General features: G+C 47.9%; 13 protein-coding genes across 14 annotated transcripts; 7 read left to right on the top strand and 6 right to left on the bottom strand.

The window, feature by feature from the left end:
- Positions 1–142: 142 nt before the first annotated feature.
- SPPG_08960 (uncharacterized protein) lies at positions 143–2056 on the top strand (the record flags this gene model as incomplete). Its single annotated transcript, XM_016757110.1, has 9 exons — positions 143–390; positions 481–516; positions 571–625; positions 686–1086; positions 1155–1252; positions 1308–1421; positions 1481–1488; positions 1570–1722; positions 1793–2056. The coding sequence occupies 9 exons, from the start codon at positions 143–145 to the stop codon at positions 1970–1972; spliced, it is 1293 nt and encodes a 430-aa protein (XP_016610738.1). The 3' UTR covers positions 1973–2056.
- A 315-nt stretch (positions 2057–2371) lies between these two features.
- On the top strand, positions 2372–3092 carry SPPG_08959 (uncharacterized protein; the record flags this gene model as incomplete). The annotated part of the gene is made up of 4 exons (XM_016757109.1): positions 2372–2450; positions 2517–2716; positions 2785–2850; positions 2913–3092. The coding sequence occupies 4 exons, from the start codon at positions 2372–2374 to the stop codon at positions 3090–3092; spliced, it is 525 nt and encodes a 174-aa protein (XP_016610737.1).
- A 285-nt stretch (positions 3093–3377) lies between these two features.
- SPPG_01781 (uncharacterized protein) lies at positions 3378–5124 on the top strand. Its single transcript, XM_016750095.1, has 3 exons — positions 3378–3581; positions 3646–3893; positions 3948–5124. Exons 1-3 carry the CDS (start codon positions 3481–3483, stop codon positions 4994–4996), a joined length of 1398 nt encoding a protein of 465 aa, XP_016610736.1. The 5' UTR covers positions 3378–3480; the 3' UTR covers positions 4997–5124.
- SPPG_01780 (ribosomal protein L1) lies at positions 4969–6714 on the bottom strand. The gene is made up of 9 exons (XM_016750094.1): positions 6433–6714; positions 6230–6373; positions 6100–6168; positions 5909–6026; positions 5752–5841; positions 5657–5667; positions 5563–5590; positions 5448–5504; positions 4969–5381 (listed from the first exon to the last, which is right to left on the bottom strand). Exons 1-9 carry the CDS (start codon positions 6688–6690, stop codon positions 5281–5283), a joined length of 876 nt encoding a protein of 291 aa, XP_016610735.1. The 5' UTR covers positions 6691–6714; the 3' UTR covers positions 4969–5280.
- A 105-nt stretch (positions 6715–6819) lies between these two features.
- On the top strand, positions 6820–8769 carry SPPG_01779. Of its 2 annotated transcripts, none has more exons than XM_016750093.1 (10): positions 6820–6938; positions 6998–7148; positions 7234–7375; positions 7446–7693; positions 7768–7813; positions 7886–7976; positions 8037–8115; positions 8188–8231; positions 8290–8443; positions 8518–8769. In XM_016750093.1, the coding sequence occupies exons 1-10, from the start codon at positions 6843–6845 to the stop codon at positions 8709–8711; spliced, it is 1245 nt and encodes a 414-aa protein (XP_016610734.1). In that variant the 5' UTR covers positions 6820–6842; the 3' UTR covers positions 8712–8769. The 2 variants fall into 2 exon arrangements, with proteins under 2 accessions (XP_016610734.1, XP_016610733.1); XM_016750092.1 differs by having other exon boundaries at positions 7205–7375.
- SPPG_01778 (uncharacterized protein) lies at positions 8655–9869 on the bottom strand. Its single transcript, XM_016750091.1, has 3 exons — positions 9493–9869; positions 9036–9379; positions 8655–8983 (listed from the first exon to the last, which is right to left on the bottom strand). Exons 1-3 carry the CDS (start codon positions 9860–9862, stop codon positions 8762–8764), a joined length of 936 nt encoding a protein of 311 aa, XP_016610732.1. The 5' UTR covers positions 9863–9869; the 3' UTR covers positions 8655–8761.
- A 106-nt stretch (positions 9870–9975) lies between these two features.
- On the top strand, positions 9976–11656 carry SPPG_01777 (uncharacterized protein). Its single transcript, XM_016750090.1, has 9 exons — positions 9976–10031; positions 10092–10196; positions 10260–10315; positions 10390–10418; positions 10485–10646; positions 10702–10839; positions 10892–11050; positions 11103–11232; positions 11290–11656. Exons 1-9 carry the CDS (start codon positions 10007–10009, stop codon positions 11413–11415), a joined length of 930 nt encoding a protein of 309 aa, XP_016610731.1. The 5' UTR covers positions 9976–10006; the 3' UTR covers positions 11416–11656.
- SPPG_08958 (uncharacterized protein) lies at positions 11061–12257 on the bottom strand. The gene is made up of 5 exons (XM_016757108.1): positions 12079–12257; positions 11951–12008; positions 11782–11890; positions 11683–11712; positions 11061–11615 (listed from the first exon to the last, which is right to left on the bottom strand). Exons 1-5 carry the CDS (start codon positions 12227–12229, stop codon positions 11553–11555), a joined length of 411 nt encoding a protein of 136 aa, XP_016610730.1. The 5' UTR covers positions 12230–12257; the 3' UTR covers positions 11061–11552.
- Positions 12258–12318: 61 nt separating this feature from the next.
- SPPG_01776 (uncharacterized protein) lies at positions 12319–14699 on the top strand. Its single transcript, XM_016750089.1, has 13 exons — positions 12319–12403; positions 12461–12606; positions 12663–12891; positions 12951–13027; positions 13093–13142; positions 13196–13337; positions 13408–13471; positions 13540–13698; positions 13758–13876; positions 13939–14120; positions 14183–14348; positions 14422–14532; positions 14595–14699. The coding sequence occupies exons 1-13, from the start codon at positions 12349–12351 to the stop codon at positions 14625–14627; spliced, it is 1533 nt and encodes a 510-aa protein (XP_016610729.1). The 5' UTR covers positions 12319–12348; the 3' UTR covers positions 14628–14699.
- Positions 14596–16469, bottom strand: SPPG_01775 (uncharacterized protein). The gene is made up of 6 exons (XM_016750088.1): positions 16021–16469; positions 15868–15949; positions 15408–15803; positions 15131–15348; positions 14881–15060; positions 14596–14811 (listed from the first exon to the last, which is right to left on the bottom strand). The coding sequence occupies exons 1-6, from the start codon at positions 16233–16235 to the stop codon at positions 14691–14693; spliced, it is 1212 nt and encodes a 403-aa protein (XP_016610728.1). The 5' UTR covers positions 16236–16469; the 3' UTR covers positions 14596–14690.
- Positions 16470–16716: 247 nt separating this feature from the next.
- Positions 16717–21157, bottom strand: SPPG_01774 (transcription regulator CYC8). Its single transcript, XM_016750087.1, has 14 exons — positions 21017–21157; positions 20758–20894; positions 20539–20688; positions 20300–20479; positions 20147–20239; positions 19913–20069; positions 19760–19853; positions 19640–19706; positions 19511–19575; positions 19302–19448; positions 19127–19241; positions 18973–19059; positions 18616–18913; positions 16717–18521 (listed from the first exon to the last, which is right to left on the bottom strand). The coding sequence occupies exons 1-14, from the start codon at positions 21090–21092 to the stop codon at positions 17146–17148; spliced, it is 3042 nt and encodes a 1013-aa protein (XP_016610727.1). The 5' UTR covers positions 21093–21157; the 3' UTR covers positions 16717–17145.
- A 60-nt stretch (positions 21158–21217) lies between these two features.
- On the bottom strand, positions 21218–24002 carry SPPG_01773 (uncharacterized protein). The gene is made up of 11 exons (XM_016750086.1): positions 23906–24002; positions 23688–23788; positions 23520–23626; positions 23358–23466; positions 23202–23291; positions 23090–23144; positions 22914–23020; positions 22716–22844; positions 22479–22658; positions 22170–22404; positions 21218–22109 (listed from the first exon to the last, which is right to left on the bottom strand). The coding sequence occupies exons 1-11, from the start codon at positions 23919–23921 to the stop codon at positions 21265–21267; spliced, it is 1974 nt and encodes a 657-aa protein (XP_016610726.1). The 5' UTR covers positions 23922–24002; the 3' UTR covers positions 21218–21264.
- Positions 24003–24138: 136 nt separating this feature from the next.
- On the top strand, positions 24139–26834 carry SPPG_01772 (uncharacterized protein; the record flags this gene model as incomplete). The annotated part of the gene is made up of 9 exons (XM_016750085.1): positions 24139–24458; positions 24544–24639; positions 24720–24923; positions 24977–25114; positions 25180–25318; positions 25380–25787; positions 25859–26233; positions 26289–26360; positions 26420–26834. Coding segments are annotated over 9 exons (2009 nt in total), but the record flags the coding sequence as incomplete, so codon positions are not given.
- Positions 26835–27146: the final 312 nt, after the last annotated feature.

Raw genomic sequence — 27146 nt, 5'->3', positions numbered from 1 at the left:
CACCGACTTCCGCCTTTGCGCCCTATACGCTTCTATGACTTTGTTGATAACATTACAATAATACGACACTCTGTGGGAAGTGTCAGCCTTTCATTTAGAGTAAGCCTCGCGCTTTTCGTTAAATTCACTCCTCATAGAGATCATGACTGGTTCGCATCTGCAGGCGATTAACCAGACGTTTGAATTGGACTTGATACCAAACGACGCACTTCTCCATCCCTCAGCCGTCTTGCAAGTCCAAGGCGAGCAAAGGAATGAGGGTGCAATACAAAGTAGTCCAGACATACACGCACTGGCCGCCAATGCTTATAAGGGGGATGTCCTTGGAGTTGATGTCAATGGTATGAAAAGGTCCGTTGGATGGGCAAGAATTATGTTTCATAAAGACACGTAAGTTTTTGCATGTGTCTGCACTGACGTATTCTGACGGCGCTTCTCACTGGACTCTGTCGTGTCTTTTGGTGTACTTTTCTGGCTCAGCTCGCAAAATGTCTTTGAAGGCAGCTTCTCCATATGGTAGGGAGATTTATTCCAGTACATTTTACTGACTTCAACTGACCCGGTTTCTAGGGGGGAAATGTATCATATCAAAGAGATAGAAGTATACAAGAAAACGAGACGATCTGTATGTACACAAAGGCGCAACGTAACTGCTGTAGTGGTCTGATAGTAGCGCTCTGGATAGGTTGATGTGAACATTCTACCCCCCGATTCGCGGTCACTGCGACATCAAGCTTCACGTCTGATTTTATTCAAAGACCATGATGAGACGCGATCGCTACAATTTGTACCTGACCAGTGGGGGCTCAATCCCCTCGATGCGTCGTCATGGTTGAGCAAACGGGATGTTCAAGCGGCTAGCACATGTGCATTCGATCCATCCGCAAATGCAGTAGCGCGGCGAGCATATAGCGATTCGCTGGAGAGAAGAGCTGCTGGATTGGTGAAGCGAGCGCCTTCTGGATGCCCTTCCTCTCGGAGAGTGCTGTTTATGGCGGCCGCGGGTGATTGCACCTACGTGAAATTGCATGGCGGGAAGGAAAAAGCATTAACGCAGATACTGCTGAACTGGAACACGGCATCAAGGTACCGTCTCACATTAACTTGATACGTCGCTGAGAGAAGGAACCCTGAGCTTTTACCTTCCGTAATAGCCTCTATGAGAACACCTTTAACATCTCCCTGGGCTTGATACAAGTGATGCTCCAAGAAACCTGTACTCCAAACGACGATCTGCTGAAATGGAATCGGGGTTTGTATCATTTCTTTCAATCAGTCAGGGCACATGGTTGACTATAGTTGAACAGAGTGTAGCGATTTATACTCAATCAATCAAAGATTGAGCGATTTTTCCGAATGGAGGGGAAAAAAAGATCCAGACCAGGCTGGACTATGGCATCTGATGACAAATTGCCCTACCGGTAAGCCATTATCGTATCCACTAGCTGCTCCAAGAAACGAATTCATGTGTCTATTTTAGAGCCATCGGTAGGAGTTGCGTGGCTAGGTACGCAAGTGGGCACTTTGAATGCCGTTGACGAGCATTCTCTTAACGACCATTTTTTCTAGCAATGCTCTGCTCGCAAAAATCCTTTACTCAGCAGTCAAACACCGGCACGCAGTTTGTATCCGGGACCGGGGTATCAGCTGCAGTCAATTTGGAATGGAAAGTGGTGGCTCACGAGATTGGCCACAACTTCGGAGCGAGTCACGACTGTTCATGTATGTTGTTATCCGCTAAATACCATCTCACCGCAAGGCAACTCATTTAGACGTTCGATCACCTATGTAGCCGCTGGACAATGTCCATGCACAGATCCGGAAGTCTGCGGTTGCTGTCCATGTACACCGAGCTGCAATTGCAATGGACAATTCATTATGCATCCTACAGACAGTGCGACTACAGACAAATTTTCTCCATGCAGCGTTGGTCAAATATGCGGCGCTTTTCCGAAATTGGGAACTTGCTTGAAAGGTTGGAGCATGATTTTCTGGTGATTGTGCATCCCTCCCGGTATTCATGCGATATTACAGAACCCGGAGCTTTACAGACAATTACTAGTGGTATATGTGGAAACGGGATAAGAGAAGGTAATTGTGGTATTCATCGCACATTCTTTCCGACTTCCGTAACGCGAATCATGCATTATAGGCAGCGAAGAGTGTGACTGCGGTTCTCCAGATGACTGTGCGCGGGACCCTTGTTGCGGAACTGGTTGCAAGTTGAAGCCCGGGATGCGTTGTTCGGATAAGAACGATGAATGCTGCTCTCAATGTCAATTGAAGACTAATGGCACTGCGTGCCGACCATCAACCGGCGTCTGTGACTTCGCTGAGGTTTGCAATGGTGTAAGCCCAACGTGCCCCAGTGATGTCTTTGCACCGAACGGAAGCCCTTGTACCGTATCGGGCGTGTCTGCTACCTGTGCATCAGGGCAGTGTACGAGCAGGTATGACTTCACTTGGCCTAGGCGTTATTACATATCTCAAGATCTGAAAATGCCCTTGCCTAACAGGGACTTGCAATGTCAAAACCAAGCGTCTTCGTTGGGAACCACATCCGTCTGTCCAGGGCGTGGCTCCGAGTGCCAAATGTTCTGTCAAACACGACAAGGATTATGTCTTCAACTCAATAGTTACTTCATTGATGGAACACCTTGTGGTTTTTCCGGAGGAGGCGTCTGCAAACAAGGCAACTGTGAAGCTGGAAATTTTGGTATGTTTGTTAATGAGGACCACAGAAACAGCGGTCATCATGCTCACAAGGAAATTTGGGTGCCGCAGTGCAACGTGCAGTTGACTGGATCAGTGCCCATCCGCAGATCGCCATACCTCTCCTTGTATTTGGAGGTCTTCTAGTCCTATTCATCCTATTTTCGATATTGAGATGTCTGTGCTGCCCGAATCGGAAGATAAAATCACCCATCACCCGATCGTCCCGATCCCGATCGTCAGGTCGCTCGAGACAGCCGCCACAACTGCAACAACAGATGCCTGCGGGGGGGACCACATGGGTGGATCCCACTCCGTACAATGGACCCCAATTACCTACCGTTCCTTCACCTGCTCAGACCCGACAGGGATCGTATTAACATAATGGCATATGGTTTTTTTGTACATAATAGTGCGATAACCGCGGTAAACGTTAGTATATACAATCCATGTAGACGTAGTCCGTGGTTGTGGAGTGGATAACCTAGTAAGGGAGGTATCCTACCGTTGGGGAACTTGATGGTTAGATATTTTCGTTTTTGTAAATATACTTGTAAGCACTTTTAAAAGTTAAAAATACGCAAAGTTTCGACCGTTAGTCACGCCATGATTACATCAGCTTCCGAGCTCTGTCACAACCGGCCACGAGAGGTGGTGGGAAAGGCACCAAAGGTTCCCCATAACGCAGATCGGCCCGCGAACCCCCATTTAACACGCGAAACTCCTTGTCTTCATACAATCTTATTTCAATAACCGCGCCTTGTATACATGAGCACACTCTCCGAGGGCGTGAGCAATGTCGCGGCGCTGGCTTTCATTGCACTTTGGTGCTTGATGATGGTTTTTTGTGGGGTGGGCACATACTTGATGTACGTACCTCGTCAGACCGAAATATGCCATTCATGTCCATCTTTACTAATAGCACCTATCTAGTCGAGTACGACATTCGAGATCGCCAGCTTCATCACCTCTCACGCCATCCACTACCCCTGGTGTCACTATTCTTCGGCCTTTGAAAGGAGTGGATTGCAACCTCCTGGACAATCTCTCGTCCTCGTTTCGCCAAGATTATCCACTTTATGAACTCATCTTCTCCGTTGCTGACCAAAACGATCCAGCGATTGAAATTGTTAAGGAGTTGATGAGACAATATCCAGAAGTGGATGCAAAGCTGATAATAGGTACAACAATATATTTTGATCCAAGTGATTTTAACCTAACTGTTTTCTGATCAGGTGATGTGGATGTTGGCGTTAATCCAAAAGTCAATAACATGCTGCGGGGATATCAAAATGCAAAATATGATATCATCTGGATTCTCGACAGCAACGTGCACATAAACCCGGGTTGCATGGGTCGTTCGGTATCGGAGCTCATGCACCCTGGAATCGGGTTAGTTCATCACTTACCCTGTGGCGTTAGTCCTCAAACCTACGGCTCTTACTTGGAGCAAGCCTTCCTCAATACCGCCCACGCTAAGATGTACATTACAATAAACAAAGTGGCCCTTGCGAGTTGCGTCATTGGAAAATCGAATATGTTCAGAAAGTCAGTTTTGGCACAATTGGGAGGCCTGGAGAATTACGGTAAATACATGTCCGAAGACAATATCATTGGAGAAGCGATATGGAAGCTGGGACTACGACATCGGATGACTACGGATGTCGCTTATCAAACGTTGGGAGGTCTATCAGTGCCGGATTATTTTAAACGGAGAGCACGCTGGATCCGAATTCGAAAATACACCGTTTTGACGGCGACGCTTCTGGAGCCTTTTACAGAATCGATTCTAAATGGATTCCTGGCGGCATGGGCATTCCATCGGATGTTGCATGTGTCTGCTTCACTGTTCTTACTGGCGCATTTTACGATATGGATAAGTAGCGACTGGATCATTGCAACGACACTTGATACTGCGACCCGAAGAGAAGCCAAGAAGTTTTTAAGAGCGTGGTGTATACGGGAGCTTGCTGCGTTACCATTATGGATCTCTGCTATGGCAGGAAGTACAGTCGAATGGAGGGGAAAGCTATTCTGGTTGAACACGGATGGTACCGTTGCACCTGCATGTCAAGGCAGTCGCGTTAGGTATTGTCGGCGTTTTTTAGAAAGATGGTGGCCAGGGGCCGTCGTTGGAAAGTGGATGGGAAAGGCGTCAGTAGTGAAGGAAGGTTTGGTTGAGGGCGTGAAAGCTGGTATAGTGTCGTCAAGTGCCAACATTAAGGCCACCGAGTTGGCGGACGTCGCGGAGCCGCTCTTAGTTGTAATACCCGGACGACATTGACATTCGTATTTATATTAATACGTATCAATTGTTATTATAGAATAGAATGGCAGCCCTCACGTGGAATCGTAATTTTTCCATGATATTTTAATGATCAAGTAGGCTGTACGATGTAGCGTATAACCAGGGACAATCATACGGTGTGCGCTAAATTACAGTGATGGGGGACTGTATCCCCCTCCAGCCCTTCAGCTGATGAGTTAAAGGACCAGTAGTGGATGCGAGATATCCGCTGCATACAATGTAGAAGTTGCGATCCATCGAATTGGCTACGGATGCCGGTCTTACGCAGAGACAGGTTTCATGGCTTTGAAAGGCTTCAGTGGTAATTTCAGTCCCGGTGTGTATTTGGCAGAGATGTTGACACTTTCAATGAACTTGTTCGCTACACGGCCATCTATTGTCAGATAGTGCGTCTAGCGATAGCGATGGCGTGCTCAGTAGTGCTTACCATCGGTTTTCGGTGGTCGTACGCTGAGAATCGCGGTAAGCAATGCTCGAATATTTTCTGCCAAATAGGTAAGCCATCTGGTTCCAATTGTACCATTCTAGTAAGATGGGCCTACCAAAAACGTCTTCATCTCGCCATGCCGTCTTCAGGGGAGAATACACGATCAGTTTTCATCTTATGCAGCCAAAACGCGTTCAATGCCGATATACCTTGCCAATTTCTGGGGAGAACATTAAGGAGAAAAGAACTCATAAATCATGGTTGCCACGTATCTCTCGTGAAAGCACATTTACGTTCACCGTACCCAAATGAACAAATCCGTCAGCATCCACCTCAAATTTCGACGAGGCGCGCAAAGCACTCATCATTTTCGGAATGTCATCCGATACAGTCCCTGAGAGGGGCAACTGGCTATGAGCACAGTGCTACGGAATGCTTGCAGTTACCATCAACGAGAATACCCTTTGCCGGACTTGGCATCAGGCCCTTAGGACCCAATACCCTCGCAATCTTAACGACTTCAGGAAACATGGCTTTGGTAGAGAGGACCTTATCAAACGCAACTTTGTCCGCTAGGATCTATGACAACCGGGAACAGACTGACATGGTCAACAACAGCACTTGGAGGAAAGGCGTCCGGTTCAGGTCCCACCTCCTCAATGAGCTCTTCCGCACCAACTATATGCGCCCCTAACTTTTTGGCTTCCTCCGCTTGCTCCCCCTATATCAGCATGAGCAAAAAGGTTGCCAAGAGAGCATACGTGGCAAAAACGTGTACAAACTTTTGCAAACACCAAAATGACAGACTTGTCATCCGCAGACACTTGTGTAGGCAAATTCACCTCCCCTCGCACGGTCCTTGTTCCTTCCTGTCTATGGACCTGTATATGCGCAGAAACAACTCTATCCTCGCCAAGGCAATAGGTCTGCACAACATGGGACCTGTCAGTTTGTCATTGGCCGAAATTCAAAAGCACCCACATACACGAAATACTGAAAAAGCTTCCTCAAAAGAAACATCTTCTTGATTCTGCTGTGCTTTCAGTCGCTTCTTTTCTCTCAAGTATCGTTTCCGGTCATAATGGCGGACGGTGCTGACCAGTGTGGGTCCGGGGGGGAAGGGTAAGATTCTAGATGCGCGACTTGCGCATACAGCTGAGTGAGCGGTAGAGGCCGAAGGAAAAGTCAAAAAAGTGCGCTCTACGTTCCGCAAAAGGCGGCCGCACGACTGTGGGATGCTCATATCTGCGATCTATGCTGGTCGAAACCACGTCGTCGATGCTAGCCGGCTCCTTTGCTTGGCTAGTTGCCATAGTTGCATGGCACAGCAACAAATGACTTTGAGCCATCCGTCATGATGGCAAAGGTCATCTCCGGCTGACCCAAAGGGCCAAGATGCAGGAGGTCGCTCTTCCTGACGTTGACTCGATACTCATATCGGCACCGGGCAAAGTTATCCTCTTTGGAGAGCATGCCGTGGTCTATGGAAAGGTTTGACATTGGGCTTCCTTTGGTAGACAAAGGGCGGCGCATGCTCATCAGAACATCAGTCTGCGGTAGCTGCAAGCTTGGGGCTGAGGACGTATGCGTGGATGCGCCCAACTGGGGACCAGACTGTCACCCTACGACTTCCAGATATCTGTTCCTCTGCAATCCAGTGGGATTTGACTGCTTTGTCTGACTTTGTTACGTCGCACAATGGTATGCTGGGAACTGGGTATGACGACCGACAAATTCTGAATACGCCTCGCTTGCAGGCGAAGGTGCAGCTGACACCTTATCATAGTCGTATCGTCCTGTGAACCTACATCGCTCACTGATAACAAGGAAGCGGCTGCTCAACCTCTACTGAAGAGTATTGCCATGGTACCGGGGGCTCGCCAAGCCTCCCTAGCGTTCTTGCATCTATATACATCCCTTTTCAAGGAGTGAGTAGACCTGTCATCAATATTGCATGGCTTCATAAGCCTATTGACGCTGAAGTATCCTATTTTATAGGCCGCAGGGTATCGAAGTCTGCGTCCGCTCTGCGCTACCCGTCGGTGCCGGGCTTGGCTCCTCGGCGTCCTACAGCGTATGCATTGCCGCGGGTCTGCTGGCGCTAAACGGATATGTAAAAATGCCAAAGATGTCAAATACAGCATACGATGCTACTGAATTGAAATTGGTCAATGACTGGGCCTTTGTCTCCGAGAAGGTCATTCACGGCAACCCCTCTGGCGTGGATAATGCGGTTTCCACCTACGGTAATGAAAAACCGACAAGTGCAGAATACGTGGACTACCGTCATCTCTATCTCCATCTAATCTTACTGCGGCAGGTGGTGCCATGCTTTATACGAACGGGAAAATGGAGCCACTCAACGGGTGGGTATTGCCCGCAGAATCTCTGCTACTGTGTTGCATCAATTCGTTGAATACATTCTGTTTCTCCCTTAGCTTTAAGTCTATCCAGTTCATCTTAACGGACACGTGCGTTCCGAAAAACACCAAAGCGCAAGTGGAGAATGTACGAATCCGGAGAGTCCAGGTGCGTGCACGACTGTCATCAATTTCATTTATGGCAACTCTAACTGACGTGCACGTATAGTTTGGTCCAATATTAGATCCTCTCATGGATTCAATGCAGGGAATCAGTAATACATGCAAGGATCTCTTTGGCGCTCTAGGTGTGTGCTCAGTTTCTTTCTATACGTGCAATGCGGCTGTCAATTTCCTTATGTGGCATTTGCGATGGGCAGAGCAGTCTGATATAACGCTTTCGGACGTGCTCACCGGAATGGAGGTGCGACTTTGTTGAGAATGTGCTACGACAACTGTTGATTAAATCGTGTCTCTTCTAGGAACTCGTCGATATGAACCACTGCATTCTGGCGGCATGCGGAGTAAGCCATCCTAGTTTGGAGAGAATTCGCCAATTAACTGCCAGATATGGGCTACGCTCTAAATTAACTGGGGCTGGAGGGGGTGGCTGTGCGTTAACACTTCTGAGGGATGGCAAGTACCATATGTTTTCACATAGTTTGGATGGTTGACAAAGCAACATTGGCGTTCTGACGCTGATCATTTAGACACCGGAGTTGATCTCATTGAGAAGGTCAAATCTGAATTGCGTGCAGAGAGCTTCCGTTGCTTCGAAACCTCGGTCGGCTGTCATGGAGTCCGCTGGGCAAGTTTGCCCCTTGATTCCAAGGATTGGATGGACCATTGGAAGCATTTTGTAGAGAATAGAAATGTTGACTGGAACATATTATCAAATATATAGACTTACGAATAGAAGCCAGTCTATTCCTCTATGAGATCATCGTAAACTCATCAAAGTGCGCGTAGCGCCGGTGGTTGGCTGTTTATATGCGCTGAAAAGAACGACGAGAGTTGCTGTGCAATTGTGAACGAAAAAGTGATTTTCGGCCCAGCGGCTAGTAGCTTCGGCACCAGGCCCTTTCCGAATGCTCGCATCCCTTCTAAGCGAATGATATTTCTTGCAATCGCAAATCCGGATACGCGAGCCTCTGCCGGCGCTGCTTGAACCCTAACCTAATAGATTGTCGGTTTCATATTTTTTCAATAGGAGGTAAACGACTTATACCTTGATCACGTCAAATGGTGATGCGAGAGCTATACTTGCTATGGCTCCGCAAAACGACGCCACCAGCGTTTGCATGAGTGTTGCCTTCTCTTTCCCTTCATTCAAATCATATATGATGTCTTTTGCAGCAGCGGAGGCACCGAAGAGCGCGAAGCAGCCAACCATATTGCGTGCAGCGGTCCACCCTGCCCCACTATACAATTTGCGGAGAGAAGATGGTCGCACGAGAAGGGCCCAGGGGGACGTACCGTGAAGAAGAGATGGATTGGTCTGACCTTTAACCTTCAGTGCGTCGAGTGGCAACAGAACCACCTCGCCCATGCCAATAACGAGGCCCGCGGTGGCTGGAAATAATAATCTATAAGCCTATAGCTGATGTGCAAGCGGCGCAAAAAGACTAATCCAAAGACGTAATGACAAGTCTACGCGACCACGACACTCCTTTCTACCTGCTCACCTTGAACCGCCGTTTGGGCTCTCTTGCGAAATTTGGCTTTGAACCAACTTCCCCATCTCCTTTCCAACCAGTTGACTACAAACGGTTGGCCTCCAAACTGATAGCTCCTCTGCAAGACCTTATAAGTAACCGCATATTGAAAACCCGGAAATAAGGACTTGTACTGCGCAAGAGCACCTCGTTTTGCGGCCTCGCCATAGATCACAGTCCGCAACTTGTCACCCTCCGGTGTCACGACATCTCGGTTATTCATCAAGCGCTTACTTATGGTATCAATGGGATGGAACACTACAAGTTCTGCGAAGCCTGCAAATGCAGACGCCAGTATGCTGGCTGCTCCGGACGGACGGTGATGGGCATCTGTGTGCATGGTCGAGTGCGAAGCGTGCTGAAATGGGCAGTTGTTCAGTCTGACGCGGGTACCGTGCCACATTCCAACCAACAATTCCGCCATACTCAGTACCAGCATGCTCAGATTCACTCGGCGATTGTTCACTACACAAAAAGGCATACGATGTCTGACGCAAAGGTTAAAGAAGGTTCGCTTTACTTTCACAAACATATGCCGTGAACGCTCGTTTTATACAGTTGTGTCCCAGGTCTGGCTTATCTGGCCGACGGAGAGAAAGCTCGCAGTAAGAAGAGTCTTTTTGGCAAACCAAAACCCGATTGGGATGTTGCTGTCCAGAATTATGAAGCTGCAGGTATGGTACGTAAGAGTTTGACCATCTAGTACAAACGATCGGCTATATCTTGCAAGATTGTAGCGAACTGCTTCAGAAACGCGAAATGCTGGGATTACACTGTTGAGGCATATATGAAGGTATGTTCAATTTCCTGGGTCTTCAAGACTTCATCCACCTTACGTGCAGACTCTCCGGGCTTTTTGCGGCGTAGGCAGCTGAAGCCCACAGGAACTTAGACTCGTACGTGCGAGTCAAGCCGCCAGCGCAAATACGGCAGCTGCCAATTAACCGGTTATACTGAATTAGACTATTTCTAGCCGCAAAATCCCTAGAGTTGGCTGCCGCCATTCTGGTGCAGCAACTCAAGAAACCGGATGAAGCGTCTGATCTATATCGCCAAACTAGTCAGTACTTCCTTGCTCAGGGATCGCCTGATCGTGCCGGGGAGGCGCTGGAGAAAGCTGCCAAGTGTGTACCTTCTTTAGCCACGAGTCACGTCGCGATATTGATTCCAGGCTTTTAGGGCTGTTGAAGCAACAGATATCGGAAAGTGTATAGAGTTGTATGATGAGTCTTGCAAAATCTTCGAAGAGGAGAATAAATTACGGTTTGGTGTCGAGACCTTCAAAAGGGCGATTGCTGTTTCTCTGAGACACAGAAGGTGTGTACCCTCTCAATGCATCGTTCTGTGCATCGGTTCACACATGTTCCAGATATGACAAAGCCCTTGAACTGTCACGACGGCTCTGCGACGCATTCACACACCTCGAACAGCGGCCAAACTTCTGTAAACAAGCTCTCAGCACAGTCATTATCTTGCTGGCCATGGGGGACGAAGTGGGCGCCACAAAACAATTGGAGATGTATGGAAGGTGAGCATAAATTAAAAACTGCGATACAGATTTGGTATTCACTATCGTTTAGCATAAATGGCTTCGCTCAAGCTGAAGAGGGGGTTATAGCACAAGGGATATTGGAAGCCATGCAAACGGGAGATGAGGATTCGCTGTCAGCTGCTATGAAGAAGACGCCTGTGCAATTCTTGGACAATGAGGTATGGTTGGAAGATCACCTATACTATACTTGAACATGATCCAATTTCCCATTTTAGGTTACACGCATTGGACGCGAGCTGCGGGTGCCAGGAGGGGCCAAAGGAATATCGCTTCACGACAAGCCCGCATCGGAGGCGGTTAAGCAGTTGCAGGAGGAGGTTGAAGAAGAGGGCTTTCTCTGACACTCCCGACGTGCCGTGCCGCTGGTCATTAACCGTTATCGGGAAGTATGGTTGTGCGGTGCTTGGGCAGATGAATGTGAAAAGACAGAGAGGCGTAGCCTGAAGCACCCGAGTTCAATGCAAGATTAACCAGTACACTACGTTCGCCCAATTGTATTTTGGCTAATCCACTGGATGTATGCGTCATTGCCACCCTCAATCTAAAGTTTCGCATTTAGTGAGTATCTGAACTTATGAGAAGGTCAAAAGAAACATTTCATTTCAAACCTTGGTGGCTATGAGTTCAGGTATCTCATACTTTTATAGAATAACAATGATTCAGGACAGTAATGGAACAGTCCAGAAATCGCAAAAACACCTGCTTACTGGATGCTCTGCCTTCACATACTCGGTAACCTGCGGTACCAGACTTGCCTGAGTCTTCATAATCATTAGAAGTTCACTGTCTTCTTGAACACCGCCATCCCACCAATAACTACTTGTGGTATCCAAGTTAACCGGCGTATTTTATCACTGGCTAAATCCTAAGTCTCACACTGAAGTCACTTTTGGAACGATATTTGCACATGCTATGAGCTTTCGCTCCACAAGACCTGTTACGTCAAGAGATAAGACCTGGAGTCAACCAGATCACAGCATCCGTTAAGGCATCGTTACGGGTACCTCTGCTTATGCTCTTTGCGACCTCCTCATTGGGGACTGTAGAGAGTAATATCACAGGGTGTGTTGAACTAGTAGACATCGAAAGTGACTGCCTTTTGCACACGGGATGTGCAACAAGACTCCAGACGACTGCAAGATGACGGAAAAGCATTTAGGACCTTACCGACAATGCAGATGCGGTGACACGTCGGTACCACGTGTTAGCCAGGCACTTGCAATGCCCTTACAGGCAGTTCCTTTGCCGTGGTTTCCTACTCAGAGATCGTCGTAATGATCACAAGTGACGAGGTCAATTATCTTGTCTATAGATACCTGGCTGAGTCGGGTGAGCACTGGGACCTTCTACTTCCATGTCTGCCCATTATTGATGAATGCTTTCCAGGTTTTACACACTCAGCCTTCGCATTTCAACATGAAAGCGCTCTGTACAAGCGAACTGTAAAAGGTTCCCATGTTCGCCCGGGTTCACTGGTCAACTTATTGCAGAAGGGCCTACAGTATGCTGAGATCGAGTGCCACGTCAATGAGGTAGCCTTTCATCATGTATACCCTGTCTTTGAATCCCTCAGCCGAACATTATGCAGGACGGTACAGAACGGAAGTGTATCGCCCCATTTACACTGCTTGAGCAACATGAATGCGCCTTCGAAGTCAGCGACAAGCAAGAAGGACGTCCCTCGAAAAGAGCTAGAAAGGAGGAAGCCCTGACCAACAAAAAGGATCGAAAGGACGAGCGAAAGCAATCAAAGCCCGAGCGCGAAAAGAAATCTCGCAGAGAGTCACTTGTTGCATCGACCACTTTGGAGACATCCGGTGAGTAGTGGAATACGTAGGGACTCATATTCAGGACTCATCCAACAGATTGCCATTAGATGCAATGGACGTTATTGAAGACGACAACACGAACGCCGACGAATTGCCTGTGTCGATGCTGTCAAGTTCAGAAACTGTATGTCCATTTTTGGGAAACTAGAGGCATGAGAGCGTACCATTTATGGAGCAAGCCACCTGTAGGTTGTTCGATGCTCCTGGAATCCCGGCAAGCCATCATTAATAGCATCTGGGTTTGTACCTTCTTCGCTCTCCCATAAAGGGGGTTTGCTGACCTTTTGATCAGGAGCAAGGATGGAGTAGTGCGACTCTGGCAGGTACCGTCTAATGCGACACAAGATGCTACCCAGAGTGATCGAGTGATGGATTTGCCCATGGGCACCGCTGTTGTTGGCATCAGTATCGGCATATCGGCGCTTGAGTGGGCGGTAAGGCACAGATCATGGGTGATAGGAGCCATTTTTTACCTTTGGTTCTCTAATCTAACCTCATCTGCAGCCGTCGGGTGCTATGTTGGCGGCTGGGACCGTCGATGGTCGCACATTAGTTTGGACTCGGTCAGGTATCATCTTTGGATATTCTGATAATGATAATGAAGGACGCTTGTCAACGTCTTCGAAACTTTGCCAGGAGAGCTTAAATTCTCTGAGAAGCAGCACGAAGGGGCGGTCTTCTCTTTAGCTTGGAATACATGTGGAAGTCTCATTGCGACCGGTAGTCTCGATAAGACCAGCGTAATATGGGACGTCGCTAGTGGCCAAGTCCGGCAGAGATTTGATTTCCATGAAGGTATCATTGCTGATGCACATTCTTGCAACCGACGACGAATGACGAACTGCTGCTCTCAGGACCTGTCCTCTCTGCGGACTGGGTAGATGATGTCACTTTCGCGACATCGTCGTCAGACAGTCAGATATATGTATGCCGCTTGGGAGATATAGAACCGTTGAAGCAATTTTCCCATAAGGTATGCTGGTGATATAGTCCCATGTCGGATTTTCGGGCCCTTGAATTTTAGATGTTCCTTAGAGCGATGTGAATAAAGTTCTATGGGATCCTTCAAGAAAGTATCTTGCCTCTTGCTCTGACGACGGTACCGCCAAAATCTGGACGATGGACTCTAATGAAGCTCTCTGGGTCGCAAAGGGCCATGAGAAGGAAATCGTGACTTGCCAGTGGTGTCCCAATTCTGACCAATTAGTGTTGGCAACGTGAGTACGCAACTGGACATGAATCGCCCCTGGGTGAGACTCTCTGACTCACGAATCTATAGAGCTGGTTTTGACCGAACAGTTCGATTGTGGGATGTTGCTAAGCAAGAGTGCCTGCACACTTTCCGTAACCACAACTCTGAGATCTTATCCGCTGACTTCAATCCTGATGCCTCATTACTTGCCAGTGCCTCCAGTGATGGTGTAGTAAATATATGGTCGCTACAGGTAAGAATCGCCGCAAAGCGCTTGTCAATAGATACTGAGACTCACACGCCACCTTTGTGTGCCTTCAACGCAGGATTGGTCTTTGGTCAAGCAATATCATGGGGACAAGGGCGAAGATGTGGATGTTCAAGCAAAATGGAATACCTTGGGAAATAAACTAGCGCTGATCTGCGGAAATCGTGCGGTAACTGAGCCTTTGTGGCACATGCCTCAGCAGTTACGGCAAGGCCTAACATTATCATGCAGGTCGCGATTCTCCATTTACCTCAAATTGTATAGCAGAACTAAATTACGTACATCTTTCCATATCCATTGAGCTGTCTATACCCGCCTGCACCCTCGTTATTCTACCCCGTTAATCTGATCAGGACGCACCCAAAATCTGGCATGCATAGGGTTTGTCGCGGAACCAAAGATAATTCCTTCCAGAGCTTTGTTTGCCTCGAGCGGATCAGTTGGTAAGCTAGCAGAGGCACTGTGAGTCACGAATGGGAAAAAGCGGGAAAAGCAATTTGCAAAGGAGATTGCTCACTCAGAAGACCGGAACTCCCACATGTCACCGTTTCGGCGGAAAAATCTAGGTTCCCATGTGATATTTTTGGTTGCCCTATCCTTGACGATAGTGCGCTGATTGTCCTCGATCGCGCTTTTCTCAGTGGTGGCATAATCCAGGTTTTTCGTTACCAAGCCCTTGGTGACTTTTGACCAAAGTCTTCCGAATATATCTATGAGTGTCAACCTGGCTCACAGTGGAAGGATCTCCAATAGGAACGCTAGCTCACCTTCGAGACTCGAATTCCTCCTGCTCGGCTTCCGCTGCAACAACTTTTGGGTATATCTTTGCACTGTGGGCATCGAAAATTGGTATTTTGTCGGAAGTGGTTCCTTTGGATAGGTACATGACGTCCGTCCACTTCCCACCCAGAGTATATAGGACTTCTCCAGAGGATTCACGCTTCACCTTGCCTTTTATGCCATTATAAGTGCCCGTGAAGAACCCCTATTATGGCTGACAGTTAGCGCAGTCGCAGCCATACTTTCCATGGGCATTGGTCATACCTTCGTTTGAAACTCGATTTCCGCGATTAGATCATTTTTTGGGCATTTGATGGTCACCGTATCTCCCAGCTCAAGGTACATGGTGCCGAACAGTATGCCTCTGGCATATATATTAGGGAGAGTCACCATATACTCTTCACCAGGCCACCTCTTTGGAAAAGTAATCGTAGAAGTTCCTTGCATAATAGTGGCAGCAGAATTTCCGAGGAACTTCGACTTCGGTCGTATATCACCCAAAATCCAAACGTCCTTTTGGGGATTTGCATAGAAATAGGCAGAAATTGGAGGATGGTGTGAAACTTGTTCGCACACGTAGAAAGATTCTGAGTCATCGTCGAACTTCCAGCGACACCGAAATATTTCACCCAAAACAGGATTGTATGGTTTCTTTACACCCTATGATTTCCGGCACTGTCAGCTTGGTTAAATTGAAAGCTGCAATCTCTGGGACTTGTTGCACCTTCGGTTTTATATGCCAACCAGATAGAAAATATGTCACGACATCAAGAAATCGGTCCGTAGGATCCATTTTTTGAGGAGTGCTAAGGGTTGTCATTAGCTCTTTCTGCTTCCTCTTTCCCAACACTTGGTTGTTCGGTTGGAGCGTCCTTACTTAAGAATGAGCTCCGGATGGCTCATGAAGTCCGTTATCCGCTCGCACATACTTCGTGGCTCCAGCACAAAAGTTGGCAGAGTAACTCGGGACAGATCCATTCCCTTGCGTAGTTGACCAATGATTCCCAATAGTATGCTTTTTGGTTCGTCTTCAAGAACCTCCTGTTCGACATCCGACCCCACAGCAACGTTCTCCTCAGAGTCACCCATCATAAAGACACGCGGTTGAATGCTGTGGGAAAGGATTCGGGTAGCCGACGTAAATATCGCACTCTGACTCGACTACTGATGTGTTCCGTGCTGGATATGGGACGGATGGAGATCTCCGCGCGTACAGGTCGGGTGTCAGCCGAATGAATGCCACAACTTGTTACCATCACGTGTTACAACCATCCCTAAGCCACCTCGGGTCCATTTGGCTGCATCTGTTTTTCCCTCGAGATAGTCACCGCCTTCATTACGCGACAATACGCAAACGGGCCCCAATTTTACAGCGTTCCAGCCGACCCCCATAATTACTAACAGGTTTGCTCCCCCACAAAACGACGTGATTGGTCTTGTTTGAACATAGTATCGGCGGGGAGGAGTTGTGGCTGATACTACAGTAGTCTGTTTAGCTATTGGTTTATTCCGGTCTGCTCTCGTTTCCTTGTAGTGTATCCCTATCACTTCATTCAGATGTAGGAAATCTCTTCTTTTTATATTTCTCCTTATTCATTTGACTGCTCGAAGGCAACATACCTTACATGAGTCATCCCCCCTTTTTGCGAAAATAGATTGTGTTAATTACGGCGATTAGCTGGTAAAAGTGGTCTCTACACTTAAAGTTACATGATGCGACGACATTTATGGTTAAAGCTAGACACCACGCATTGCCACACATCCAACATTCAAATGTCACGTCAACAGTCCCAATGTTGCTTAAAGTATGCCCTCAGAAGTTGAATGATCAAATGAATGTTTAATCCAAAAGTATAATGGTGAAGGCAAAGTATGATCTGGAAGAGCCCCAGGGAAATACGATTCGCAACGCTTAGAGCGTAAATGCGGAATACAGAAAGAACGGCCCTTCTTAAAGACAAAATCGCCAGATCCACATGCCCAGCCGGTCACTGCCATGCGATCAAGAGTCCTCCTCCCCATCTACCGCCTTTGGCCGCTTAGCTTCTGGCGAGTACCTAGGATCGCTATGATCCTTCTCATACGGTCGTTTCCCAGATACCTGCTCCGTGCCTTTTGCCATATCACCCGGCTCTGAACGTTCAACTAAGGAAGAGCCATAATGTGGTGATGCAGGGTTGTCCGGTGACTCATGGTCCACGGCACTATCAGTGTTCCCATACGACGCTAGCGCGGCTAGACCATCAGGCGGTGGTACGGCACTGCTTGGACTTCCATGGTGACTCTGACTCCTTCCATGCTCAGTACCATCATTGTCAATTGTGACCTCACGTGTGGCTTCGATCCCTTTCACAACATAGTCTTTCTCGGTCTCCAATGGTACCATGGACGCTCGATCTCTACTACCATCTTTGCTATTGTCATCTCTCCTCACTTGGATTTGAGCATCGCGTTCTCTGCGGTCCTCCCCTCGTTCATTCAATTGACTAACCGACATTCGATCGGGTTGCATTCTGCGGTTTTCTCCTCCGGCTTTGTCCGCCTTCATTGGTGCTGCCAAAATCCTCTCCGTCGGCGTCTCTCGATTTGCTACGCGATCCTGTGATGGTCGGGTCGCGTCACTTGTATTTGTCATGTTGACCCTTTCGGCCTGCTTGGAAACCTCTAAATCGACGGTTGGACTAGACGCTTTCGTAGGTACGTCCTTTGATGATTCAAACCCATGCAAACCACGAGTGACTGGCTCAGAATCCCGCAATCGGACTTTGCTCTCCGTGTTCATGTCCCGTTGATACGCGCTTCTACTTTGCTCATCTCCTACAGGAGGACTTCGGCTTTTGGCATGACACGTCCGTTGCCATGTGGACGATTCCGATGAGAAATTCGATTGGACGAGCTTTTCCTGTGGCTGCTTGAGAGCGGTCTCAGAGGCGCGAATTTCTGTTGTAGGTTCTGTGAAGCCAGATGGTCGCTCCACCGAGTACGATCTGCGATCAGTGCGGTTTCTGATTGCTTCAGACTCCAGAGGGTTAATTGGTACATCTTGCTGACGTGATGTATCATCCAGCTTTGCGTGAGGGGATAACTCCATTGGGCGCAAAAGATGCGTATGATCTGATGGTCTTATTTGCATTTCCGGTAGACGTGAGAGTGACTCGACATTTCTCGAACCTATATCCGGTAATCGTGGCGGATCCGCTATGTGACGGGCGTTATCAGAGTGGCTTGCAGATGGTGATTCAAAATGCCTATTTGTTGACTGATCGGCCAATCTGCCCGGAATATCGCTGGGCCTGGGAGAAGTATCCATGTGGCGTGATGGGAGCTCAGGTGGTCTACCAAGTGGCTCGGATGGCCTACCGGATCTCTGGAGTGCGTCTGGAGGCAGATGGGAACAGTGAGACGGTTTGTACCCAGATTACGTGCTGGCCATTCCAAGTCAATCCGGCCTTTCGCAATCACGGCCACTTACCGTCACTGGAAGGATATGGGACGGACGAAGATTGTAAGGCGTCATGTGCGAGCGTACGGGAACCCTGACGCGGATGAGACGGACCCCTTCGGTCGGTCTGCGGCTTAGGGGACGTTGTCCTGTCCGGACGAGATTGCTTGTTGCGACCTGCTCGAGATGGGTGATCGGCCGATGCTGGAGGAAGCTGGCGATCAGCAACAAGTCCATTACGGCCTTCATCCCTCTGGGACATGGGCTGAGCGGGGTATGATGCGGGTGGATTCATCTGCAAAGACGGCAGATCCCTTCGGTCGTGTTCCTTCATTTTAAATCATAATTAGCATACGTACGTCAACCACAGAAAGCACTTGATCACACCGTTTGAAGTGGCACAGAGGTGTGCGTAGATCTCTGGTCTTGCTGGGAGCTTCGGGGGTAGCCCATTTGAGTCGGTGGTTGTGGTCCCTACGTGAGAAGTGTGCATCACGTCTTGCCGCATAGATCAATCATATACCGTAACAGGAGTAGTTACCTGATAGAAATGACTGGGTGCATTCGGGTGTATCGCATTTCCGCCTGGGTACCCTGTTGCGTTGATATCCTGCGGTGCAGGTTGTTGGGGTTGCGCAGCACCTGCTTGCACTTGACTATTTTTGGATTCAATCAATGCATGGCGCAACCTATGCATATGAGGTGCTGTTGCTCACCCGCCACCCGCCTGTGCATTGCGGAGCATTTGAAGCCTTTGTTTAATGTGGGGGTTGGTCGGATCCAACTCGAGTGCTCGCGTATATGCGTCCAACGCATCATTGATCTGATTGTTGCAAGATTCGTATAGGGTTCCGAGGTCATACCTTAGTAAGGAAGGTAAGATGATCTCGTTATCTTGTACAGTATGTCTTACTTGCGACATTACCAGACTTCACTGATATATGGGTTAAGTCGAATGGCGCGACTATATGCGTCCAAGGCATCGCGATACTACATCACCCAGTTAACAAGATGAGCCTCAGGACTATACAGGCTACGTGATCAATGAACCAACCTGATTTATCTGATAATACAAGACTCCAATGGAGCACCAGAATGTAGGATTGCGCCCATCCCGGTACCTATAGACGATTTTTAGTTTGGTCACAAGATACGCGCAATACATCATACGTACACAGCTTGCTGATACGCTTCATAAGCCTTGTTGTATTTCTGTTGCGCCATATAACAGCGTCCCAGAAGATACCATGTCTGCGCGTCGTTCATATCTAGAATTCCAAGATTGATAAAGGAGTACCGCAACAAATTCGTAAGGCTAGAACTATACCAGCTTCGAGGGAACGAGTAAGGTACTGTATTGCAAGCTCCTGGTTGGAAAAGCTCGAATTCTGCTGATGATAGAGCCATCCCAGCTGCTGTAAAACCTTGGCATGGTTAGGATTCTCTGATAGAACACGTTCGTAGGCATCCCGAGCAAGTTGATACTATGAAACAAGGACCATTCCATACTTAAGCCATGCCTTTCGAAGAGTCAGGATCGAAATGACGTCGATTTAGCTACCTCTTTCTGCTGCTCGTACACGTGGCCGATTTGGAACCAGATGTCAATTTCGGTCAGCGGCTTCGGAGGGCAGGCCAAAATATAGCGAAAGCACTGCCAATACACTGTCAAGACCACTTTCCTGAAGACTTTACCCTCGAAGCTGCCACTCACACTTAAACTTGTCTCATATTTGCCTTGCTGCTTATAAATTATACCCAATCGAAAATAGATTTCGTTTGCCTTTTCAAATTTAGGTTCCATTCTTATTACAGCAGAAAACGCTTCCTCCGCATGTTCATAAGATCCGTATCGATCGTAAAGAATCCCAATTCCGTACCACAACTTCGGTTCCTAAAGTCAACAGTCTAGTTAAGCTGCTGGAAACAATCGAATGCCGTATGTCGTCCCACCTTGGGATTTGGGAGATGATACAGTGCCTGCTGATAAGCCGTGTAGGCCCGCTGCAAGTCGTCCATCATCAAAAAGCAGTGGCCTAGAGCTCCCCATATCTCGCCGTTCGTTTGATCGATGTTCAGTATTCGTTGAAAATAGTCAACCGCCTGGAAGAGAAATTAGACTTGGTTATGCGTAGATACATTTGCATTACATAGCAGTACTTCGTACTCCACCTTTGAATATTGCTCACGCGCTCTGCAAAGAGCAGCGGCTTGTGTCAAAGCTTGCACAGAATGAGGGTTGTGACGAAGGGCTGATTCATAAGCGTTCATCGCGCGTTCTGGCTCATTCATACTTTCTGCCAGCGTTCCTATGCGCGATGAGCGGAATCATATAAATACAGCTCGGTCAGTCTAGGCATAAGCGGCCTAGTTCTTCAACCTAGCGCCTCGGGGTCGCGATCAGCTGAGAAGGATCGATCTCGCTACATACCTACTTGGAGCCAGGTTGACTCGTTCAGCTGGGTTAGCTTTTGAGTTGCGGACATGGCGGCAGCCGGGGCCGCCATTGGGCTTAGAATATGGGTCTGTAGATCAGCTGCTATGGGACAGATGCCAGGCGATGTGAGAAACGTATTTGTCCAAAGTGGTACAAGTTGCACCCCCAACAAATTGTTTCCAAGTCACGTGTCATTGGCTTTGGCCCTTTTATAAGTACTTTATTCAGAAGTTATATATTATTTACAACGGCTTCCCTTGTTCTGTTGTGCTCACAGGTAGACCGTTTTGTTTCATTTCAGAATCGGATGACACGCCTCCGGGTCGCAAGAAGGGGGTCGCACACTCTGTTGACCCTATTAGATTCGAAGAAAGAGGGGGTCCCGGTTGCTGGGCGGGCACAAGCGATACAGGCGCTGGAAAGCTTTCAACGGCTGCCGGCCCTGGTCGCGGCTTATATCCAGCAGCTAGACTCGCTAGAAATGCAGCGGCGGACGCGGTATCTGTCCCGGACGTTGCAACACTAGCAGTAATGGCCTTGTGCGCGGGAGGGGCTACACCAGATGGGAGCACCGCGGTAGCAGAATAGGGTTGATAGTAAGCTGGTGATGCGGGATGCGGGAGGGCCATTGACTCTAGTGAGGGGTGAAGGGCAGTGTTGACGAATGGTGTCACAGAGGAAGGTGCTTCGTCGGGACCAGGTCCCGCGGCCGTCCGTGCAACAACCCCTTTTGGAGAATGCACGTAGTTTGATATCCAATTTGGATGACCTGCCATTGCCGACGTTTTTGCACGGTTGTGTCCCACCGAACTCGCCACACCATTGCCTATAGACCCAATTGGATTGCCTCGACCGGCTTGTGGACCAACCTCATGAATATCGCTTCCTCGGCTCGAAATTCCTGCGTTGTGCGATACAACTCGCGCTCTCTCTTGGTTTCCGTGGCGCGCACATCTATTGCAGACATAGTCCAGTGCTTCCCACTTCTGAATGTCTACATCATCTGCTTTGGCACCAGGGGCTTGCGCAAGACATCCAATGTGCTGCCAAACGCCACATTTTCCACAGGCAATCATCGGAGTTCCATCTAAACGGCACTTCAGCGTAAGTGAACGGTGTCGTACAACATCGAAAGTGCAGCACCAACCGTCAAGATTGTCTCCATGAACGCCGCAGACACAATCAAAATACCATCGCTCTTCGAATTCATCGTGCCTTTTCCTCTTGCGGCGGGTTGCTGGTTGAGACGTGGTTTGCTCTCGCGCACACGCGTCCTCGTCCGACGGATTTATAACATGGCCTTTGTCTTCACGCAATCCATGCAAGCGTGCCTCTCGCTCCATAATACGTTGCTCGCGTGCTTCAATTCTTCGTTGCCTCTCCTACCCAAGCAAATGATCAGATTTCCCATCCTAAGGTTGGCTCATTTGGAATGCGCAATTAGCTTCGAACATACTAGTTCTTCTCGCTGCTTTCTGTCTAGCTGGCTCCTTCGCGATCTTTCTTGCTCCCGTTGCTCCCGTATAAGCTGCTCCTGCCTTTCTTGTTCCATTTTCTCTAACTCTCTGACTTGTAATCGTGATGATCTTTTGCGATTGTTCATTGCTTCCTGTACACGTCTCTGCTTTTCCTTATTCTAATTCCAATCAATGAGCCTCCACAAAATGTGACACAAACGAGCAAAACTGTATACCTCGAGATCCGCAAGCACTTTCGGAAGCGCATCTTCTATTAGGAACAGATAGAACTCTTTTTCCACGGCGCTTCTAGACTTCTTGAATCTTTCTGGGAATGATTGCCACTCCTCCATGCTTGAACATATCTATTCAAACGGGCAGCTGGATTTTAGTTTTAGATTTGCGAAGACCTAAACAACATCGTGAAATATTACCAACTCCCAAGGTAAGTCATTCTTATTACCCGATTTCAATTTCCCTTTCTTTTGATTACGAGATTTACCAATAGTGGGTGCTGGTGCTTCCTTATAAAGCCTATTGTCTGTTAAAATAAGCGTCAATATGAAGAATACGCAGCGTAGCCAATGGCACATCCTGAAAGAGCAGCTACCATCAAAAAGCCAGTACACGTTCCCTTTCGCGTCAGAGCCAACATGCTCTACGCGCTGTAATATGCCGGTGTGAGAATACATTCAGATGACTTGATATCAACTGCAACATACCCATTCCGTCTCTTCTTCAGTATTAAGCGATGCTCGGAATCTCTCGGCGTTATCGAACTGTCGCTCGCACAAAGAGTGGAGAACGAGAACCTGGATGAATTTCGAGCGTATGTTGATTACCGAAATCCATCTCCGTGATGCCACATGTAAACAGACCTTGCTACGCAACGGAAGGTCAACATAGTCGACCCCCTGGGCAAAGATGTCGCTGTGAGCGTGGGTCTTTGCAAATTCCTTTTGTAAATATGTCTGCCAATTCTCAGTACTATAAAAGGGTGAGATACCTTCTTGTCGAAACTCGAATGGTGTACACACTACCTGATTTGCCGTGCTGCCAATGGACCGACTAAGGATTTCAGTAGCCTGACGTGCAAATCGATGAGTTTTTCCTCGACTGGACATGTAGTCAGATGAATTTCAAGCTCCTATACAATTGGTTAGTGATTCTTCCAGTGCCATTTTAGCTGAGGCAAGCTCCCTCCATACATCGCTGCTAAATTCCGACAGACGCAGCGCGTGGTGAAACAAGTGCAAAAATTGACAGACTGCCGCAAATTCCCAGTATTGACGAAGCTCCTGTAGCGCACCTATTGATGAAAAAAACAGAGAAAGCCGGAAATTGAATATCACTGGCATACATCGAATGTGAACTGATAAAACTAGTGCTCTGCGTTACATGAGCGGTAGAGATTTGCGCTGTATACCTTCACCGTCTGGCATGGTGGGTACTCTTAAAGGATTATACTCGGCACTGATATTGAACTGAAGGTGTCAGGACTGCAACTGATCCTCTTCCAATGGCAGGCAGATCGCGGCAACACGTCGGTAGGAGAACCTCATATTCTTCAATCTCACGTGACTACAAGACCAGCATTACATAATCTAGGCTCCGATTGGGACCATGTCTCTCGGTCTCCCACTCCACCACAAGAGCGCAAGATGGAACCAGTAGAGATCCTCTCTGAGAATCAAATAACGCCGCAAAATCAACACCCCAACCATAACACCTACTTCCTTCCCCGCGTGCTGAATACATCCCATGAAGCATCTGCTCGGAGAGTCGAAACGCACCATCACAAAGCCCCACCCTCCTTCAAGTGTCGAGCTTCCAGTGATGAATCCCCTGCTACTATCCGTTCAATTGTCAAGCCACAGCACGGCTTTGTGCCCTCAAATCTGGCAGCTGTCCAGACTTTGCTTCGTGAGAAGGACGCTGAAGTAGTAAGGCTCAAGCATGAAAATGCCCTACTGAAACAGGTAAAGATGGTGGTGAACCTGGTAACTCTAGGTCATTTGTGCTTACTAGCATGCACGCTAATGCAAAGTGCCCATGGATGGAAAGATAGAACGTCGACAGCAGAAGGAGATTGAACAGCTGGAATGGCAGAGTGAGGAGCGAGTTATTAGAGCACTGCGTGAGGAGCTTGCTGGACTGAGAGTATGTTCCCGAGCACCATATGACCAACTTTGCACTCACGAACCAATTCATAACGTCTTAAATGCATCTCCGTTGTGCAGCACAAGCTGAAGATCTACTTTACTCAGCTCTCTGCAAATGCGCGTGAAATTCGGCATATCAGCGAGGATAGGCGACGCCTTAGAGATCAAAACATCCGTCTTGAAGCGCTTATTGCCGATAGAAATCTTGGGGAACGCGAGAAATTAAGCAGAGAAGTAGACTCATTGAATCGGAGATTAGTTGAACAGGAAAGGATTGCCGCGGTAAGTTTCCATTGGAAAACCAGTATTTTACACCGTCTGATGGCTCTCTCCAGGATGCAGTGAAGAGAGCTGAGCTGATTGAAAAAAACCTGACAATAGACAATCGCCATCTACGGTCTCGGGTGTACTCTCTTGAGAAAGACAACTCAGAATACGGGGAAAGGAACCATCACCTTGAAGAAGCTGTCAAGGTATATGTGTGCGGGTGTAGAACGGCTTTGTAGTAATTTTCTCACATTGTGACGTTCAATTTCAGGACAAGGAAAAAGAGATCTCGTCTCTTTATATTTACCGGTACAACGCTGTTCATAGGAAGCCTGAAAGTAACGTCTGTAAGGCTTGTCAACATCGAGAAAAGGAGGTACAAGACTCTCAGCGAAAGGCACTCATAGCCAGTAAGGAAGCTCAGATTGTTTATTATTTCACGTATTTGGAACGTTGACGGTAACATAATAGCAAAGCTACCAAAACTGCAACCACCTAAGGTAGTGCCAGTATCTGCAACATCAGTCGATATATCCTACTCTATTCCTGAAGAGGCAGCGGGGGGCGATGGAGACCCTGTATTCTCTAGGCTCGTGCTACGGTATTCAACGGATTCTGCCATGATCAATGGCGTTTGTACTGTGGATATCATGCACCCGCAGGACGGTTATAGCAAGGCCATGCATTCGGAGCTTAATCCAACAGAGACCACATGTGTCTTTGCAGATGATGCGACGGCCTCTCGTGACTGCTTGCCATCTGCTGTGCGAACATTCCGGCTAGAGGGGTTATTAAGTGGAACCATATACTTCTTCCAACTGGCTGCGGGACACCAGGATGTGGAGGGGGTACCAACTCCGCCAACCTATGCTGTACTGAGTGAGTGTGATCAATCAAAATGATCTTACCGTTAGAAATGCTGGCTGATGCTGATACCACTACCTCCGTAGAGAGACCTGAAATCCCTCAAAAGGAAAGTTTGCCTGCAAGCCCAGGGAGCTCCACACCCCCAGTACCATTCAATCTGCGAGTCCAGATACTTGGAACCTCGGCGCTTCTGGTATCATTTACGTGTCCGCGAGGGAAAAATTTAAAAATACACACATACGGGATTACGATCATCAAAACACCTCTTCGCAAGGTGGGAGACAGCTCGGCTCCGATCTTAAGTCGTCTAGAGATACCATGTGATGATGGGCCAGATGATGTCGTCTCGTACACGTATAACAAAGCCGACACGAATTGCATATACATATTCCAGGTGCAGGCCGCCAACGAAACTGGATGGTCGAGAAATAGCGAGCCCAGCGCTCCAGTTGTTATTGGTTAGTTGTAAAGCATTGTGATTTTTCTCGAGAGTCACCCTCACATGGCATCCAGGCGGATCAGATGAAGATAAACATGACGGCCCACTCATTGTGCCCCCTGTGGAATCAGCCTTATCACTTGCAGGTACATCAGACAGTATATCGGTTAGGTCATGCGGGCCTTACACAAATTTTTTTCGATAGTGGGGATTCCGCTACCACCGTCACCACTGCCACCGGCTGTATTTGATGTGCCTGTCGAAAATATGCCTGTTGAAGACAAGCACCTACCATACCCCGACCCTGTTCCCGAGACAGCCACAGATCACTCATCACAAGAAGAGGTCTCTCCACTAAAGTCTAGGACAACATCTAATCTTACTCTGAACCAGAAGATTGAAAATATGCATATGGGAATGCCTGCCTATTATGACCCCTTGGTAACTGACATGGCAAAATAAAGTGGTCACCACATGTGGTATATGAATTGGTAGGGCAATAGGAGATATGGACATTCATATAAATACCACTAAAGTAACTCAGCCTACCTGGTAACAGCTCCTGGGTAATTATATTGTATTATAATAATACTGCACACTTGAGCTGGGTAGCCAGCCAGCTAGGAGGCATGCTACAGTGTGATCCAGCATGCAGACTATCTCTAGGTAGCTTAAAGGAGCTGTATTACTGAAAGAAAAATACAGGGCAGATTATAAATAATACTAAATTAATTGTAGCCTCTAATTAGTTAAATACTGAGTATCACTTTTTCAGTATAGTCCAAATTTGAAGCCAGAAGACCTATAGTTAAACCTTACCAGTAGTAGTTGGAGGCTCTGTTTGCAACTAAGTAACCCTATTTTCCTATATAATATTCTATACTTAAAACCTAAAACACCTGGACTTTAAGTTTTAAGCCCTTTAGAAGTTG

Source organism: Spizellomyces punctatus, assembly GCF_000182565.1.
Source record: "Spizellomyces punctatus DAOM BR117 chromosome Unknown supercont1.3, whole genome shotgun sequence".
Lineage (NCBI taxonomy): Eukaryota > Fungi > Chytridiomycota > Chytridiomycetes > Spizellomycetales > Spizellomycetaceae > Spizellomyces > Spizellomyces punctatus.
The sequence above is the reverse complement of the archived record's forward strand: the minus strand, read 5'-3'. Positions and strand labels throughout refer to the sequence as shown.